Source organism: Pelobates fuscus, chromosome 10, assembly GCF_036172605.1.
Source record: "Pelobates fuscus isolate aPelFus1 chromosome 10, aPelFus1.pri, whole genome shotgun sequence".
NCBI lineage: Eukaryota > Metazoa > Chordata > Amphibia > Anura > Pelobatidae > Pelobates > Pelobates fuscus.
In genome coordinates, this window is record NC_086326.1 from 43,855,957 (window position 1) to 43,874,489 (window position 18,533).

The 18,533-nt window shown below is 42.3% G+C and overlaps 1 protein-coding gene across 2 annotated transcripts; it reads right to left on the minus strand.

The window, feature by feature from the left end:
- Positions 1 to 294: 294 nt before the first annotated feature.
- C10H10orf88 (chromosome 10 C10orf88 homolog) lies at positions 295 to 7,555 on the minus strand. 2 transcript variants are annotated; one of them, XM_063434168.1, is made up of 5 exons: positions 6,688 to 7,555; positions 5,299 to 5,596; positions 4,103 to 4,309; positions 2,711 to 3,081; positions 295 to 2,215 (listed from the first exon to the last, which is right to left on the minus strand). In XM_063434168.1, exons 1-5 carry the CDS (start codon positions 6,834 to 6,836, stop codon positions 1,930 to 1,932), a joined length of 1,311 nt encoding a protein of 436 aa, XP_063290238.1. In that variant the 5' UTR covers positions 6,837 to 7,555; the 3' UTR covers positions 295 to 1,929. The 2 variants fall into 2 exon arrangements, with proteins under 2 accessions (XP_063290238.1, XP_063290237.1); XM_063434167.1 differs by having other exon boundaries at positions 2,711 to 3,087.
- Positions 7,556 to 18,533: the final 10,978 nt, after the last annotated feature.

Consider the following 18,533-nt stretch of genomic DNA (forward strand, 5'->3'; position numbering starts at 1 on the left):
TAGCTGCATTTGAAAGTCTGTAATTGGACAGACACAGAAAGTCTGGGCAGGGTTAGAAGGGGAGGGCTTGCAAAGGACAAGAGAACTGTAGTTTTTGCAAGCGGTTTTAAGATATATCCCCAATGACAAAATGCATAATTACATGTACGTTTTCATTTGGGGTATATCTACTTTTTATTATTTTGTATTTGGACAGTGGAATGTCCCTTTAAATGTATTTGATACATTTGGCTTCATAAATAAATAGTTTTGCAGAGAATTACTTGGAAGTCAAAAATAAATAAATTTAAATTAAGGCCAAATAAAAAAAAAAATCTCTACGTTAATTCTGATTTCATTTTGACTTTTTTTACTTTAAATTTGAAATGCACTTTGAATTCCTGTCAACTCTCACTTTAGTGAATAACTCTAAAAGTGTTCCTTATTAGCCTTTATCTCTGTGTACGTATGGAGCTCTGCCACTGTGATATCAATGAGAGCTGAGCGGTGGGAAAAACCAACATGGAAAAGGCAAAGGTCAGTAGTCCAGGGAGATATGCGATAAGTATTCAAAAATGTCAGGGAGTCAGTCTTTGTGTTTCCTATATCCAAACAGTCCCATCTGGCATTTGTTGTTATGAGCAAATGCTGTAGCCTTAATGGTCAGTTCTTATTTACCACTGAAATGCCCGAGCAGGGAGGCAGAGTACCTGCAGAGCCTCTCACTGGAAAATGACTTGTGCCCATAGTCAAGTATAACGAAGATCTGTTCTCCATTCTTATACATTACCGGTAATACGGTTTGCAATCGACATGATAAATAACACTGATCACATAACACATATGATAGTCATAATTTCTAATTGAATGGGAGATCAGAAGTTGTCTGTTCCATTTTTTTAAGGAGGAGAGGGCTTTAGTGTGTTTGAGAAAGAGGGAAGAAGGCAGGGCAGTGGACAAAAAGTGCAAGGAGTGATGATAATGAAGTCACGGGCTCCTTGCTCTGCCTCTCACAGTGCTTCCTATGGAGAACGATTACTTCACTTTGATTGGATCTCAGTCAGCTTGCAAAACTGAATCTGGAAAGGACAAAATAGCAGCTAAGAAGCCGCTACTCTGAAGAGAAAAGCACACAAAAGGTAGAATTTAATTTTTAACTAGAAATATTAGGATGGAAATGAAATCTAAAGATATATCAATAACAAATATCTAAAAAGGAGGAGTGCATATTTAGTCCGGAGAGCCCCTTTAGTTAGAAATTATCATTTTCTCCATACTGTCTTCTATTACTTCTTATGAAACACAGATCCGATAATACTTGCTTTAAGGATCTGATGAGCTGAAAGGGTAATGTTCCTGATTCACAAACAGTTTAACCTATTGTCAGTAGTTACCCCTAATGTTAAGTAGAGATATGTACTTCGTTAAATAGATTTTTATGTATTTATTTTATTCCAGTGATTGAAACTGGTCCAGGCCATGTGATATTCTCTAAAGACTATTAGTATCATTGGTAGGAATTGAAATTGATTTACAAATTTTAGGGCCAAAACAGCCAAATTGAAGAAAATCTCCAATTCATTCATGTTTTCAGGGAGGCTATTTTAGCTAAAACTCTTGAGTTCAATTTGAATTCCCAACAAGTTGCACTTTAGTGAATAAGCCTGTGTGTGTATAAAAGTGTGTAAAGACTCACTGAAAATGTTCTACATTACAATAGTTGGCATTTTACACTGCGCCTGTTGTGGCCAACGTTACCCAATGCCGCTCAGCTAGCCACCTGTGGGAAACACAGCCACAAGTGCACATCTACAGTCACATGTTACCAATATTTACCATATATTATCGTATAAGGAGAACACATTTTCCCAATTATTTGAGCTGTAATATGTACAAGACATGTGGGAGCTGCAAGCTATGATATGACTTAAAAGAAGTGATAAGAAAATGTTAAGAATGAGTAGACATGTTTGATAAGTAATGCTTGGAAAGCACAATACAGTCATTATTTCCATCTCCACTATGGTCGCTGTCTCCATTCATTTTTGTCTCCCTCGTCTTTCCAGAAGAGGTGGAGGTGCTAGTCTGTATAACATTGATTAAGTGATCCAGTCTTGCATCTAGGTGATCCTCCAGAATTTTCATTCTCTGGTCAATATGTTGCATAAGAGCCCGCTCCATTCGTTCCATTTGTACAGAAAGTAGTCCTTCTAAGTTAGCACCAATTTCAGTCTCCCTACAAACCAAAATCGCAGAAATATGAAAGTTGCCTAAAATGTGTAACACCCCATCAATCTGCAGAATTTTAAGATAAATAAAATAAGCATTGGGGACGGAGGTTCAGATTATTGGAGCTCAAGCCTATAAAGGCAATGTTATAGAAACACATACACTGTGATACATATTTGTGGCCGCACAAAATATATTTATATTATATGTGACATTTAAATAGGGGTCTGTTGGACTGTACAATAATTACCAAATGAAACCTTAGCATCAGTGAAGACCTCCGTCCACCTACTTTATACTGTAAATTACAGGTGGCTGAAATAGTAAAAACTTTTCAAATGTCCTTTACACTACGTTATGAGCATTTCGTTGATTAATCCATTCAGAATGAGCAAATAAACATTATTGGCTATCATCTTGGAGCAAGCGGATGATATGTAAATGCAAATATATATTTCTGGAATATGGCTCAGCACATTGAGTTTTAAGACAAGTTTCTTACCTTGTTTCTTGACACATTGGTTTTGTTGCTCCTTGCTGAGTTGAACTTTGTTTATTTTCTACAGACAAGTTTTGCAAAAAGGGTAGCAGAGAGTCAGTGCTATACCCACCCGCAATGCAACCTTTTTGAGCCTGCAAGAATGAAGGCAGTATTGTCTTTAAGTTACTGTTTGGTGGGCCAGTGCATTGAAAGGTGGTGCTAGGTTCCACAGACGAGTGAAAGTCTTGATTCTGCTTATGGGGATCTTGCTTTTGACCAAGAAGATGATTTGCTGATGGAATTTGTGATTCCCCTTCTTCATGCTTCTGGACTCTATCAATCCCACTGCCGAAATTGCTGAACAACTGCAACAAGTGAGTGCCAAATGGCATCTGATGCTATAATGAGGAAACACATTAATGTTATTAAAACATAAAACTGTCAATTTTCACATTTCCTTATGAACCATACAATATTTATATTGGACAATTTCTGCCCTCAATGCTCCACTAACAAGATATGAGAAAAAAATTAAAGCAACAATATGAACCAATCAATCCTCTTGCAAAGTTTATGTGTGCAGAGAGTAACCTGCTCTCACTTATGACTGAGAGTGGAATAAAACTGGAGTGATTTGTAAACGTTGTTGCAGCTCTAAGACAGAAGCTCAGCACTGTCAACTAGCAGCAGGTGGAACGCTCAGCTCTGGTTGCCTGAAATTGATTTTATCCCACAATTTTTGCAGGGAGCATCCACATGCACAACTGGGGCTAAGTTCACCTCCACCATCTCTGCTGATCACAGAACATATACCAGGCTACTGAGCAGTAAACTGGACTGTGTTTAAACTAGGTGTGGGCAAACAGTAGATCCCCCCAGATGCTCAATACGTTCATGATGCTTTTTCATTCTAAAGACTTGCAGAACATTGTGGCAGTTGTAATTCTACATTTGGGAACCTAACCAGCCCTGGTGTAAAGTAACTCTAAGTGATGAGTGGAAATTATATTGGGGATAAAATACTTATCCCATGAACTACTTCTGTACAGATTTATATGGGATAAGAATAGACCCCATAGACTAGGATGAGAGGCTCCTGATTGGATAGTATTTTCCTGGTGAGGGTGGCAGCTACTGGCAGTCTGTCTAAACAAGAGGTGCCCAAAAGGTAGATCCCCAGATGTTCTGGATGTAGAACTTCAACTTCCATGCTTTACGTGTCTTTGCATTCCTTTAGAATGACATGGCATCATTGAAGGAAACATCAGGGAATCTACCTTTTGGGCACCCCTGGTCAATAAACTGTTCAGCTGCAGTGAATTTGCCACGGGTGTTTCCCTTTAAAAGCAACAATGCTTTTTCTTTTTTACAGATTTATATGTTACTCTGATGAGTTCTCTTCTAAAGTCTCACCTTTTGCTGAGCACGCACCATGCTCATAAGCTGCTCTGCGCCAGGAGACATTTTTCCACCCATGCTGTCCATCATACTTTGCACTCTGTCCAAATTAATGGATGGACCTAATGCAGCAGATGCCTGAGAACATTTTTCAGGGACTGACGTAACTTGCACAGAAATCTCACTCAGAAAGACACGCTGCTTCCCACCAAGAGAAAGTAACTAAACACAAAAAACAGAGAGTTACTAGTTAGTGGACACAAAAAGCAAAACATTACTAACTACTAGTAAAGAAATATTCGGTTAATACCTCTTAAAGGCCTCAGTTTTAATATGGTTACATAAGCTTTTCAATTGATTGTTAGCTAAACTATTAAAATTTATAAATGTGAAAAATATTTTAATTTTGTAATATTGATGTGTTTTTACATATAATATATTTTTGATATGAAAAATATTTTTTTTTACATTTTTTTCAAAAGTTTATCCCAAAATAGTAAATCATTTGAAAAGTGTATCCAACAATATCAAATAGAGGATAACATGAATTGGCTGACAAAGCTAAGAAAAAGCCATTTGTATCAAATATCACTAATTATTAACACATTGACCAAGAATCCTAAGGTCAAATAAAGCCAAATGGAATTATATCCAATATAAAATTGATATATCAGAATATACACATTATAAATTATCATTTATACTCCGATTTTAACAAGTACAATGAGGACAATTCAGGCAGAAGATAGATACAATGTCCCAAATAAAGGGCAAAAAATATAAATAAAAGGGCACCTAAGTAACATTAAAGGGACACTATAGGCACCCACGCCACTTCAGCTCATTGAAGTAGTCTGGGTGCAGTGTCCCTGTTCCCCTTAGTCCAGCAATGTAAATCAATGCAGTTTTAGAGAAACTGTAATGATACATTGCACAACTAAGACTGCCTCTAGTAGCTGTCAATCAGACAGTCACTAGAGATGCTTCCAGGATCCTAACAGACTTTTGGTCCCCTGAAGGTAGGCATACTCACGCACTGCATGAGGAAATCCAGTGTCAGTGAAATCTCCATAGGAAAGCATGCGCATTAGGCTCCCCTGTCAGATAACATCAGTAGGCAGAGCGTAATTCCGGGGGGCTCTGGAAACTATGGTATAAGGAATAAAACTGTATTCCTATAAACAAAGTAGTAAAGTTCTGACTAAACATACCTTGACTTTGCATGATGGCACAGGAAAATCCAACTTAAGGTAGGTGTTGTACAATGTAACAGAGCTTGCTTCCTCATTATTGCTTGGAAATGTACATAGGTGCTCCCCTCTACTGGTTCCCAAGTACTCCTCCTCTTGCCCATCAGATGACAAACTGTAGACTTCAATGGTTTTTGCTTGGCTGCAAATATTGAGGCTCAGAATTCTATCTTTTCCTTGAGCAACACAGTATAAGATCAATGAGCATGGACTACCAATCTCCAAGTTTGGTGCTGGTTCCAAATGCACACAGCATTCCCTTCAAATAAAGCAACGAAGTGAAAGAAGAGTGTGGCAAAATATTTGTATGAATGTATTAAATGTGCAAGAATACATAACAATCTGTATCAATGTACGTTCTAAGTAAGCTATGTCATGAGCATTGATGCTGTAGTTCAGTATTTTTTTTCCCTTTCTAAAAAAATAGACCCATATATGTTGAGTAAATGAAAACACTTACACATTACAAAATAAGTTTCCTGTGTGTGATTAAAGTTTGATTTTACAGAGCAGGAGATAAAAACTTCTAATGCAAGCTAACATCTTATTGAAAGTGAAACCATTCTTTTTATATATATATATATATATATATATATATATATATATATATATATATATATAGGCTGGGTCAGTCACAGAAAGGGGAGATGTGCCAAGGGCTGCATGGATAGAAACAAAAGTGATTTAAATCCTAAATGGCAGAGAATGGAGCAGTATGACTACAGGGGCAAAATCTAAACACCCAAACTACTTCATAAAAGAAACACTATAATGTAGGAATACAAACATGTATACCCAACACTATAGTGTGCAACGATTTAGATCTCCAACCTCCCTAAGACTGCATGGGAAAAGTGATTTTACTCACATTTTCTACAATGCAGCACCAACTTGCCCATAGAAAAGCATTGGGCTGTTGTGAATGAGCAGCTAAATGGCGCGCTGCGCCAAGCAGCATCTCCTCATAGAGATGAACTGAATCAATGCATCTCTAGGGACAACGTTCAGCACCTCCAAGCAGGTTGTGGAGACACTGAACGCCACTGCTGCACAGAAATAGGTAGCACATCTAGGGGCCGTCTGAGTGACTGTCACTTGAGGTGTTACTTGATAGCAATGTAAACACTGCCTTTCTTTTAGTACTAAGGCTGCAGGGACATGCTATAGACACCAGAACCACTGCATTTAACTGTAGCAGTTCAAGTGACTATAGTGTCCCTTTAAGCTAAAGTTGTTTTGCTACTTGTCATTATTTTAAGTACACAATGTAACAACAACAACAACAAAAAACAGTTCTAATAACCCAGCATTAGCTCCATGGATTAACACAAACCACCAATTTGTTCTTACCTTGTGATGTCTTTTTCCTCCTTTTTCGTATTTTCTGAAAATGAGACATTTAGCACAGAGCTCAGCTCTGCATCACACAGCCAGGCACTGGTACAAGTCACAGGGCTTTGAGGGCATCCACTAAGGACTGAAGACATGGGCCCTGACATTAGCAGCTACTTTACCAAGTGGTCAAAATATAGGGTGAGAAAACCACAAGAGAGTGTCAACGGGCTGTCTAGTGTCAATACGGACAGGAATGGGGAGAATATTATTAATCTGCCTGGGCTGCTTACAAGAGGATGGAGAATCATACAGGACATGAGCTGGATGCTGTCATTGCTGAGTGGGACTCAGGGGGTGCTGAGTGGGAGTCAGGGGGGTGCTGAGTGGGAGTCAGGGGGGTGCTGAGTGGGAGTCAGGGGGTGCTGAGTGGGAGTCAGGGGGGTGCTGAGTGGGAGTCAGGGGGTGCTGAGTGGGAGTCAGGGGGTGCTGAGTGGGAGTCAGGGGGGTGCTGAGTGGGAGTCAGGGGGTTAGGACTATGGTGGAGATGTCATAGACAGCACTGGCAAGACAGTGAGTTAAAATATACCGAACTCGGTGAATACAATATCACAGGAGTCATTCGGAGTAACCGTAATACAATGACAGAAGGTACTGACGTAAAATAAATGTCATAAACTGCTGTGGGTTTCATTCAGCCCCGTGATAAATAGTAACCTAGGCAGCCGTAAGTGAGAGGCTTTGGCCAAACAATCCCAAACTATCCGGAAGATGACCGCACTGTCGCAAACATTCAGTCTCACCGGCCGGCATCCATGCTCATCACATTCACTTCCGGTCAGGGAAGGTTGCAAACACACTACTTCCGGTTAGTCCTTGAGTCAGAGTGTGATGAAGTAGGTTGCCACGACAACTGTTCATACGCTCAGCATGTCTTCCGGATACGTGACGTACGGGTCAGGTGATCCAACCACGTGACCTGGTGCAGGGTGTTATCTTTGCCCAAAGTGGATTAGCTGTGATTTCATTGTGTGGTTTAGGATTGTATTTCACTTTCTGTATACAATGTGCATATAGTATATTTATTCACATTATAAAAAGTGAAATAAAATACATGGGATTTTATTTATACAATATTACATTTTATTGCACAGTTTATAGTGCAATTCACCGCATTGTGTTTTATATAATATTTTATTACACGGTTTATAATATGTATGATTAATATATATTGGTTTACAATTTATTGCACAGTTTATAGCACTCGGCCTATAACTATTATTACTATTTATTTATAAAATATTCTACCAGAATGGATACATTGAGATTTCTCTCATTTTCAAGTATGTCCTGAGTCCACAAAACATTGCAATGTTACAAAAGGATACAATATTTAAAAAAATACAATATATATGTGTATATATATATATATATATATATATATATATATATAACACATAACAGGTAATAAATATAGGCAACCATGACAAGTGCATTCTGCATTGAGGTATGTTGCCAATCTATGAAAAGATTTTACTGTATTGCGTTTTGTTTAATATTTTATTACACGGTTTAATTTATTGCACAGTTTATAATACATGTACAATTGGTCTTTCTATTACACATTGATGGAAACTATGATCAGGCTATATCTACTAACGTTACTCTAATCCAAAACAGTGTTTTACTACAACACTGTTTTTTTTGGTTGTAGGAACCCTGCAACAAAAGGCGATGCGCATAGACCACACCCTTGTTTTGTCACATTCCATATTGAGAATGGTCACTTTGGCCCCAGTAATACTGGCATTTGAGTATACTGTGTCTATTTAGGTCAGAGATTGAGGGCCAAAGCCAAAATTTTGAGGGTAAGCTTCAAGGCCCAGTTAATTCTGCCATATTGTTTTTGTTGACAGCCAAAGGATTGAGACTCACTCGTGTCTAACTATGTGTATGTGGTTTAAAACTGAACAGTGAGATGGCACCAAGGGATACCTAGAACCATTAACACTTAATTTACAAGAGGTGGTTGTGGTGCCTTGTGTGTTACTTTAATACCGTATATAGTACTTTACAAGTTGCACTACGCATAGCCTTTGGTTTTAGTCCATGTTATTACAGATTTTGGACTCAAGGAGGCAGCATCTGGAAAATTAAAGGGATATTCCATGCATCAAAACAATTTATTCTCATTGCATTGGTGCAAGAAGGTCTCGTGGTCCTGTCTCCTTTCAAACTGTTATTTACAGCTTCTGTGATTTGGGCCGCCCTGCGACCCGGTATGCACGCCAGTGGCAGTGTGGCCACATTTTGCCAGCCTCTTCTCCTGGGGGGTTGCTGAGCGCGCGAAGGAGGGAGCACTCTCCCCTGAGTGCTCTCTGCCCAGCTCCCTCGCGCTGCTTACTGATGCCGGAGCCAGAATATGACGTCATGCTCCGGCATCAGTAAGCAGCGCGAGGGAGCTGGGCAGAGAGCACTCAGGGGAGAGTGCTCCCTAGAGCGCGCCTGCCCAGCAGCCCGGCCGGCAGCCCGGCAGCAGGACCCCACTGGACCCCAGGGACAGCAGGAGCCCACTGGACCCCAAGGACAACAGGAATCCCCACAGCACTCCCAAAGGTAGGGAGGCTGGGGGATTAAATAAAAAAATAAAAAATATGTGAGTGTGTATGTATGTTAGTGTGTGTGTGTGTGTGTGTCTGTTAATGAGTTTTAGTTTGTGTGTGTCAGTGAGTGTGTTAATGAGTGTGTTAGTTTGTGTGTGTCAGTGAGTGTTACTGTGTGTGTTAGTTTGTGTGTTTCTGCTAGTGAGCGTCAGTAAGTGTGTTAGTGAGTGTTACTGTGTGTGTGTCACTGTGTGTTTGTGTGTCTGTTATTGAGTGTGTGTCTGCTAGTGAGTGTCAGTGTGTGTGTCAGTGAGTGTGTGTGTTACTCTGTGTGTCTGTTACTGAGTGTGTTAGTGTGTGTCTGTTAGTGTGTGTATGTCAGTGAGAGTGTATGTTTTGTAAGTGAGTGTGTATGTGTGTCTGTCACTGAGTGTGTGTCTGTCAGTAAATGTGTGTGTCTGTTAGCTAGTGTGTATGCGTCTGTTCGGGAGAGTGTGTGTAGTTAAAACCCCTTCAGCACTTACCTTTTTCCAGCGCCGGGCTCCCTTGGCACTGGGGATCTCTCCGCCCCGATCCGCCTCTCAGCTCCGAATGCTCATGCGCGCATTCAAACCGCCCATAGGAAAGCATTAATCAATGCTTTCATATGGACGTCCGGCGGAATCGCGGAAGCGCCTCTAGCGGCTCAGTGAGACAGCTACTAGAGGCTGGATTAACCCTCAGTGAAATATAGCAGTTTCTCTGAAACTGCTATGTTTTCAGCTGCAGGGTTAAAACTAGAGGGACCTGGCACCCAGACCACTGCATTGAGCTGAAGTGATCTGAGTGCCTATAGTGGTCCTTTAAGTGTATCTGCATGCACTGGCGGCACACCGCAGCGGCACCGGCCCGCGCAGAGTAAGTGCGCCGGGGCGGGGGGGCGATGTATGTGTGTGCAAGGGATGCATTGTCTTTGTGTGTAATGGATGCATTGTATGTTTCTCTGTGTGTAAGAGAAGCATGGTGTGTTTCTGTGTATGTATAGGGAAGCATTGTGTGTGCAGTGTGAAAGAGAGCGTTTGTGGGGTAGGATAGGGGCCTACCAGCCCCTTTGTGCCTCTCTTTCCCCCCTTCCTCAGCCTCTCTCCCCTCTTGTCCCTTACTGCTGTCCCCTCCTGTCCCTTAGAGCTCTCCCCTGCCCCACTGTCCCTTAGTGATCTCCCCTGTCCCTTAGTGATCTCCCGCCCCCTTTCCCATAGTGCTCTCCCCTCCTGTCTACTAGTGCTGTCTCCTCCCCTCCCCCTATCCCTTTGTGCTCCCCCATTACTTATTGCTCTCTCCTACCCCCCTCCATAGAGCTCTCCCCTGCCCCTTAGTGGTCTCTCCTCCCCTGTCCATTAGTGGTCTCTCCTTTCCCCCACCCCATTAGTGGTCTCTCCTCTCCCCCGCCTCCCTTAGTGTACTCTCCTCTTCTCCCCCCCCCCTTCCATTAGTGAACTCTCCTCTCCCCCTTAGTGGTCTCTGCTCTCCTCTGCCCCCACCGAGTGGTCTCTCTTTCCCTGTCCATTAGTGGTCTCTCCTTTCCCCCACCCCATTGGTGGTCTCTCCTCTCTCCCCGCCTCCCTTAGTGTACTCTCCTCTTCTCCCCCCCCTTTGCATTAGTCATCTCTCCTCTCCCCCCGTTTCCATTAATGGTCTCTCCCCTCCTCCCCCCCTTTCCTTTAGCGGTCTCTCCTCCTCCCCCCCCCCCCCCCCCCTCCCTTGTGGTCTCTCTTGTGGTTTCTGATCTGTTGCTCATAGTGCTTATATTTACCATAATATTCTGGTTATTTGATTTTGGCTTGTTTACTAACTCTTCTGTCCTCTGTAATCCTGACCTGCCTAGTTATATCGTATTTCCGTATTTTTTGGATCCTGAATACAGCTAGTTTTATATTTACGCTTTCCCTTTTTTTTACGTTTACCGTGCCATCCTAATATTGGGTATTGTAGCAGTGACACCGAGGATTCCTGGCAAATTGGCCTCTTAGTGCTGCCGTTTAAAGAATCCCTCAGGCGAAATTTGGCTTCTGAACAGGAAGCGCTGACCTTTTTTATGGATGAAGTGCTACTGATTGGCTTAGAGTGTCAGCTGACCCCGCGCTTCCTGTAATTCGGATTAAAAAGCCGGATGCTGCCTGTGGAACCTGGAGATCGGTGCTGGAGGCAACCTTTAGGGTAAATTTTGGGTAAATGCTTTCTACTATACAAAGGTAAATACATTCAGATACACAGACACACACACACACTGAGACACATGCAGATACACACACTCTACCACACATACAGATAAACAGACACACACAGAGACACATATCTAGGTACACAGGCCCACTATAATACACACACAATCACACACATGCAGATACACAGACACACATATAGATACAAAGACATACATACAGATGCACATACAGAGACACATGTTGATACAGACACATATATACGGACACACAGATACACATACAGAGACACATGTTGATACAGACACATATATGGACACACAGATACACATACAAATGCAAAATGTACACTTTTTTGGCTTCTCTGCAGTCTAGATTGCTGACTGAGGCTGATGGGATTCAGAGGATCTCCCAGTTTGCGCTTCCCTGCTCTCTGCCTTCTCCCACATGGCTCTGTATTATCTGGGAGGAAATGACTGACTGTCACTTCATGCCAGTGCTGCCATTATTAAACGGGCTCCATCACGCTTTTAAAGGGTTACAGCGCTGATGGGCCCCTGAAACCTTTTTGCCCCTCGAGCATGGGTCATAGTGCAGCAGCACCAGCTGCACAGCAGTAGTTGCGCCGCTGATTTGATCGAAGTATTGATCAATTATTAACTTACAATAATAAAATGGTTCTGTCATTTCTAAGAATTTCATGTCATATGATCTTTATGAAATACCCATGCAGTCATTCTAATGGTGTTGAAATTTTATTGGAATTCCAACGCAATTCAAAGATCTTATGAGGCAAAATAGGGACTACTTTGTCATATGGGCATGAGGTTGACAGATTGCAGAGCTTTGCTGTCATGTTTTGATATCAGCAGCCTATTTAGGCATTTTCATGCTTAGTTTGAACTATCATGCATGCCACACCTTAGGTGTAGATGTCACCTTTATCACAAAAGTTATAGATCAGTTTTAAATAACTCACCAATTAAACAATGTATATACTCCCAGTGAACCAGGAACCGAGTCACATGACAAACATGTTGTAAAGATTTAGACAAATGGAGGTCATTTAGTTACTCCAATGGCCATTGGAGGGAATGCCCGCCTGCCAACGTCAAGGCAGACCCCCCTAAGCGGGTCCTATCACTGATCCCTAACCTTGCTTCCTTGAGCTTCTGGCAAAGATATCTCCACTGAGACAGAGAGGGGTATTTGTTATATACACCCCTATATACATATTAACCCTTAATAGGGAACACATGGGATGGCGGCTGCATTGTAACAAAGTTGTGTGATACAAAAAGTGAATACAAATACAAAAAAGATAAGTCCTGCGCTCACTCCAATCACTACTGGGCCGGCAGCAATGACTACAGTACACATCAGCCCCAATATATAGTAAAAACCAAAGAAAAAAAAGTTACCTGTGATCTTTCCTTAATCCCTATGTATATTTAGACAAATGGAGGTAATTTAGTTACTCCAATGGCCATTGGAGGGAATGCCCGCCTGCCAACATCAAGGCAGACCCCCCTAAGCGGGTTCTACACTGACCCTTCACCTTGCTTCCTTGAGCTTCTGGTAAAGATATCTCCATTGAGACAGAGAGGGGTATTTTTTATATACATCCCTATATACTTATTAACAGTACCTAAATTACGTAAATTACAAATTACATTGCTAACTATGTATCAAATCAATTTCAAATAGCACACGGACGCAGTTTGTTCTTTCAAATATCTAGGTATGTGAACCCCAATCTATTGGCCTTCACTTTATCCAAAGCTAGGTGCCCTGTACAGAAACAAATCCTGCCTAAGTCCTACAGTAAGGAAACAGAGCAACAAAGGCTAATGCCGGTCATTGATTATGGTGATGTACTGTATGCATCTGCGCCTCAAACCCACTTTCATAAACTTGCTATGTTGTATAACTCGTTCTGCGACTTTGTGCTCCAATGAAATTACATTACCAATCATTGTGACGTTAAAAGAGGCTATTGCTGGATTCCAGACGCACCCTTCATCTTTCCTGCCTTATGTCCATGAGGTTTTCTGAGAAGCTCCCTCCCTACCTGAGTTGAATGCTCTCCCCAGCTGTTCCAACCTGCTATAACCTTCGATCCAGTATCACATAGAGATTGAGATATATATGTACAATACAAAAAGAAAAAGAGACTTGTCAAAACTATTAAAAAAGGATGTTATTCATGTACTAAGTGTGCAGGATGTAAATATAGTAAAAATAAAACCTTGAAACGAGTTAATAAGTGTAAAACAAAATATAACAAAGAATTTTAGTTTAAGCATTTTATTATCTTTTAATTTGTCAGTGTGTTGTACAATATGTAAGCCGCACTATTCATCTTTTACACAAAAGAATAAATGAACATGTAAATAATATTTTGAAAGGATTTGAGCAACATAGTGCCTCTGTGCATTTAAAAAAATGTCATAATATGGAATCCAGAGGTTTGATCTTTCTCGTGATCCAAATATTTATTAAATCCTGGTGAGGTAGCAACCTTATTTTGAGGTTTTTTTTTTCTTTCACTTAGAAAAAGGTTTTTAATCTGCATTTTTTTTTATATTCTTCTATTTTGATATTAAATGTTCAAGTATGGACATTGTCTTTTTTTATTTTTTTTCAAAAGGAAAGTTATTTTGTTAAGTTTTGTATAAATGATTTTGGTTTTTTTTTTGTTTTTTTTGGTTTTCTTATATTTATGGTCTTTGTATATTTATGTACCATTTCATTTTCCTTATTGCTTTTAATGAGTTTGAACTGATGAGAATTGAGGCCACTCCACTGTCCAAATACAAAATAATTAAAATGACTGTTTAGTAGATCTACTCCAAATTAAAACATGCATGTATTTAATTATGTTTTCATTGGCGGCATATCTAAAAACAGCATGCAATACCTGCAGATATCTTGTCTGCAGCCTTTATAAGCCCACTCCCCTTCTAACCCAGCCCGAACTGGCTGTCCAATCACAGACTTTGCAATGCAACTCAATAAGAAGCCTTTGCAAGGCAGGTGCTCTGGGCAATTGCTGCCTCTTGAGTTTGAGCTAACCAAATCAGGAAGTAACATTACCAGCTGTCTGATTGAAACAAAGCAGCCCTCGAAAAAAATCTATGCCAGCTCAATAGGTCAATCTCTCTGACACACACAGACAAGATCACTGTTACACACACGCACTCACTACAGGCTAGCTTGCTGACACACTCATGGTCACTACAGACAAGCTCACTGTCACACACATGCTTACTACATAATAGCTCCCTGAGACACACATGTTGACTACAGACAAGCTCACTGTTACACACATGCTCACACAGACAAGCTCACTGACACACACATGATCACCACAGACAAGCTCATTGACACACGTATGGTCACCAGAGACAAGCTCACTGACACACACACATGCTCACTGACACACTCATGCTCCCTACAGACAAGCTCACTGTCACACACATGCTCTCTACAGGACATCTCACTGACACACTCATGCTTACCACAGACAAGCTCACTGACACACATATGCTCACTGCAGACAAGCTCTCTGACACACACATGCTTACTACAGGCAAGCTCATTGTCACACACATGCTCACTGACACATGTATGGTCACCAGAGACAAGCTCACTGACACACACACACACACGCTCACTGACACACTCATGCTCCCTACAGATAAACTCACTGTCACACACATGCTCTATACAGGAAATCTCACTGACACACGTATGGTCAATAGAGACAAGCTCACTGACACACACACATGCTCACTGACACACTCATGCTCCCTACAGACAAGCTCACTGTCAAACACATGCTCACTACAGGAAATCTCACTGACACACATGCTCCCTACAGACAAGCTCACTGTCAAACACATGCTCACTACAGGAAATCTCACTGACACACATGCTTACTACAGACAAGCTCACTGACACACGTATGGTCACCAGAGACAAGCTCACTGACACACACACATGCTGACTGACACACTCATGTTCCTTACAGACATGCTCACTGTCACACAAATGCTCTCTACAGGAAATGTCACTGACACCCACATACTTACTACAGTTCTGCTCATTGTCACACACATGCTCACTGACAAACGCATGGTCATCAGAGACAAGCTTACTGACACACACACATGCTCACTGACACACACATGCTCTCTACAGGAAATCTTACTGTCACACACATGCTCTCTACAGACAAGCTCACTGTCACACACATGCTTACTACATACAAGCTAACTGTCACACACATGGTTACTGCAGACAAGCTCACTGTCACACACATGCTCACCACAGACAAGCTCACTGACACACATATGCTCACTACAGACAAGCTCACTGATGCACACACACTCACTACAGACAAGCCCATTGACACACACATACTCCCTACAGAAGAGCTCACTGACACACACATGCTCACTAGAGACAAGCTCACTGATACACACATGCTTACTACAGATAAGCTCACTGATACACACATGCTTACTACAGACAAGCTCACTGATACACACATGCTCACTACACACACGCACACTGACACACACATGCTCCCTACACACAGGCACACTGACACACACATGCTCCCTACACACAGGCACACTGACACACACATGCTCACTAGATACAAGTTCCATACAGACAAGCTCACTAAAACACACCCATACAAGCTCATTTACTAGCAGACACACAAAAGCTCATTCACTAGCAGGTACACACACACACAAACACACATATACAAGCTGAAACACTAGCAGACACACCCACACACACACACTCTCACTCACTAGCAGGCACACACACACACACACACACAATCTCACTCACTAGCAGGCACACACACACAATCTCACTCACTAGCAGGCACACATAAACAAGCTCACTCACTAGCAGGCACACACGCATACAAGCTCATTCACTAGCAGACACATAAACACAAGCTCACCCACTAGCAGGCGCACACACACAAGCTCACTCACTAGCAGACACACACACAAGCTCACTCACTAGCAGACACACACAAAAGCTCGCTCACTAGCAGGCACACACAAACTCACTCACTAGCAGGCACACACAAACTCACTCACTAGCAGGCACACACAAAAGCTCACTCACTAGCAGACACACACACACAAGCTCACTCCCTAGCAGATACTTACACAAGATCACTAACTAGCAGGCACACACAAAAGCTCACTCACTAGTAGACACACACACACACACACATATACAAGCTTACTCACTAGCAGACACACACAAGCTCACTCACTAGCAGACACACACACACTCACTAGTAGACACACACACAAGCTCACTCACTAGCAGACACACACTCACTAGCAGACACACACACAAGCTCACTCACTAGCAGACACACACATATAAGTTCACTCACTAGCAGACACACACACACAAGCTCGCTCACTAGCTGGCACACATACACAAGCTCGCTCACTAGCAGGCACACACATACACAAGTTCACTCACTAGCAGACACACACACACACACACACACTAACTGTCATGGCTAAAGCTTACCTTGCACTGGTAGGTGAATTTGTCATTCTCTGGCCTCTTTCCAACGAGGTCAGCAGCCTGCCTGTGGCGGCGGAGCTTACTCACGGGAGACAGGGCTTGTGTATGAGCGTCCGTCCTTAACTGCAGGGGTGGGCATGCGGCGCAGAATTGCTTAGCATTGTGCAGGGAGACTGACAGGTCTCCCTCCATCTGCCAGCACCCTAATTGCGGCCGCACCAGCCCCCAGCACCTCCCTCCTTAATCCTCTCTGACACATGCTGGTACAGTACGAGGGGAAAATCATTTAAATGAAATTAGCCTAATTTAGGGTTGTCTGATCGGCCCCAGGTGCTGCAGTCCACCGCAAAATTTCCCGCTATCCCACTAGACCAGTCTGGCCCTGATTGAAAGGTGGGGGGGGGGGGGGGGGATTTAACTAGGTTTATTTATAAAAGTGTCAATTTCTTTTTTGCAAAATGGAAAAAAAAAGAGGACAAACTTCATGCATAAAGCTTTTCTGCAAGCTAAAGTGCTTTAGGGGTCTGGAGTGGGCCTTTAAGTCCACATCAGATGTAAGTTGCAGCTGTTGTGGATAACCGTTCCAACAATGCCCATCCAGCCATATGGCCAGGGCCGCCATCAGGGCATGACAACCATAACGGTTGTCATGGGCCCGGCGGTCCTGGGGGGCCCGGACTGCTCAGGTCGACCTGGGCCCCACATTAGCTATGTGCACACATATATAGCGATTAACGCTATATATGTGTGCACTGCGGGCCCCCCGCTACCTGTATTCTGCAGGGGGGCCAGCACACTTGAAATATACTGCCCAGCCACTCTGCTCTGTTGAAGTCTTGCGAGCGACGCGATCGTCAGAGCGTTGCCATGGCAACGCTCCTCACGGCTCGCGAGACTTCTACAGAGCAGAATAGCTGGGCAGTATATTTCAAGTGTGCTGGGCCCCCTGCAGAATACAGGTAGCCGGGGCTGCACCATTCCTCAGCACCTCTGGCTCTAGGGCTCCAGCCAATCTGATCTCCCCCCTCCATGGCCACAGGTGAGATACAGGGAGGGGGGAATAAAACAATACTATAAATGGATGGAAAAAAACAACTGTAGGCTTTTCCCCCCACATTTTGCAGCCCCATACATTTACACACACTATACACTAACATTTACACACATTATTCACTAACATTTACACACACTATTCACTAACATTTACACACACTATACACTCACATTTACACACACTATACACCAGGGATAGGCAGCCTTCGGCACTCCAGATGTTGCAGACTACATCCCCAATAATGCTCTTACACCCATAATGCTGGCAAAGCATCATGGGAGGTGTAGTCCAAAACATCTGCAGTGCCGAAAGTTGCCTATGCCTGCTATACACTAACATTTACACACACTATTCACTAACATTTACACACACTATTCACTAACATTTACATACACACTATACACTAACATTTGCACACACTATTCACTAACA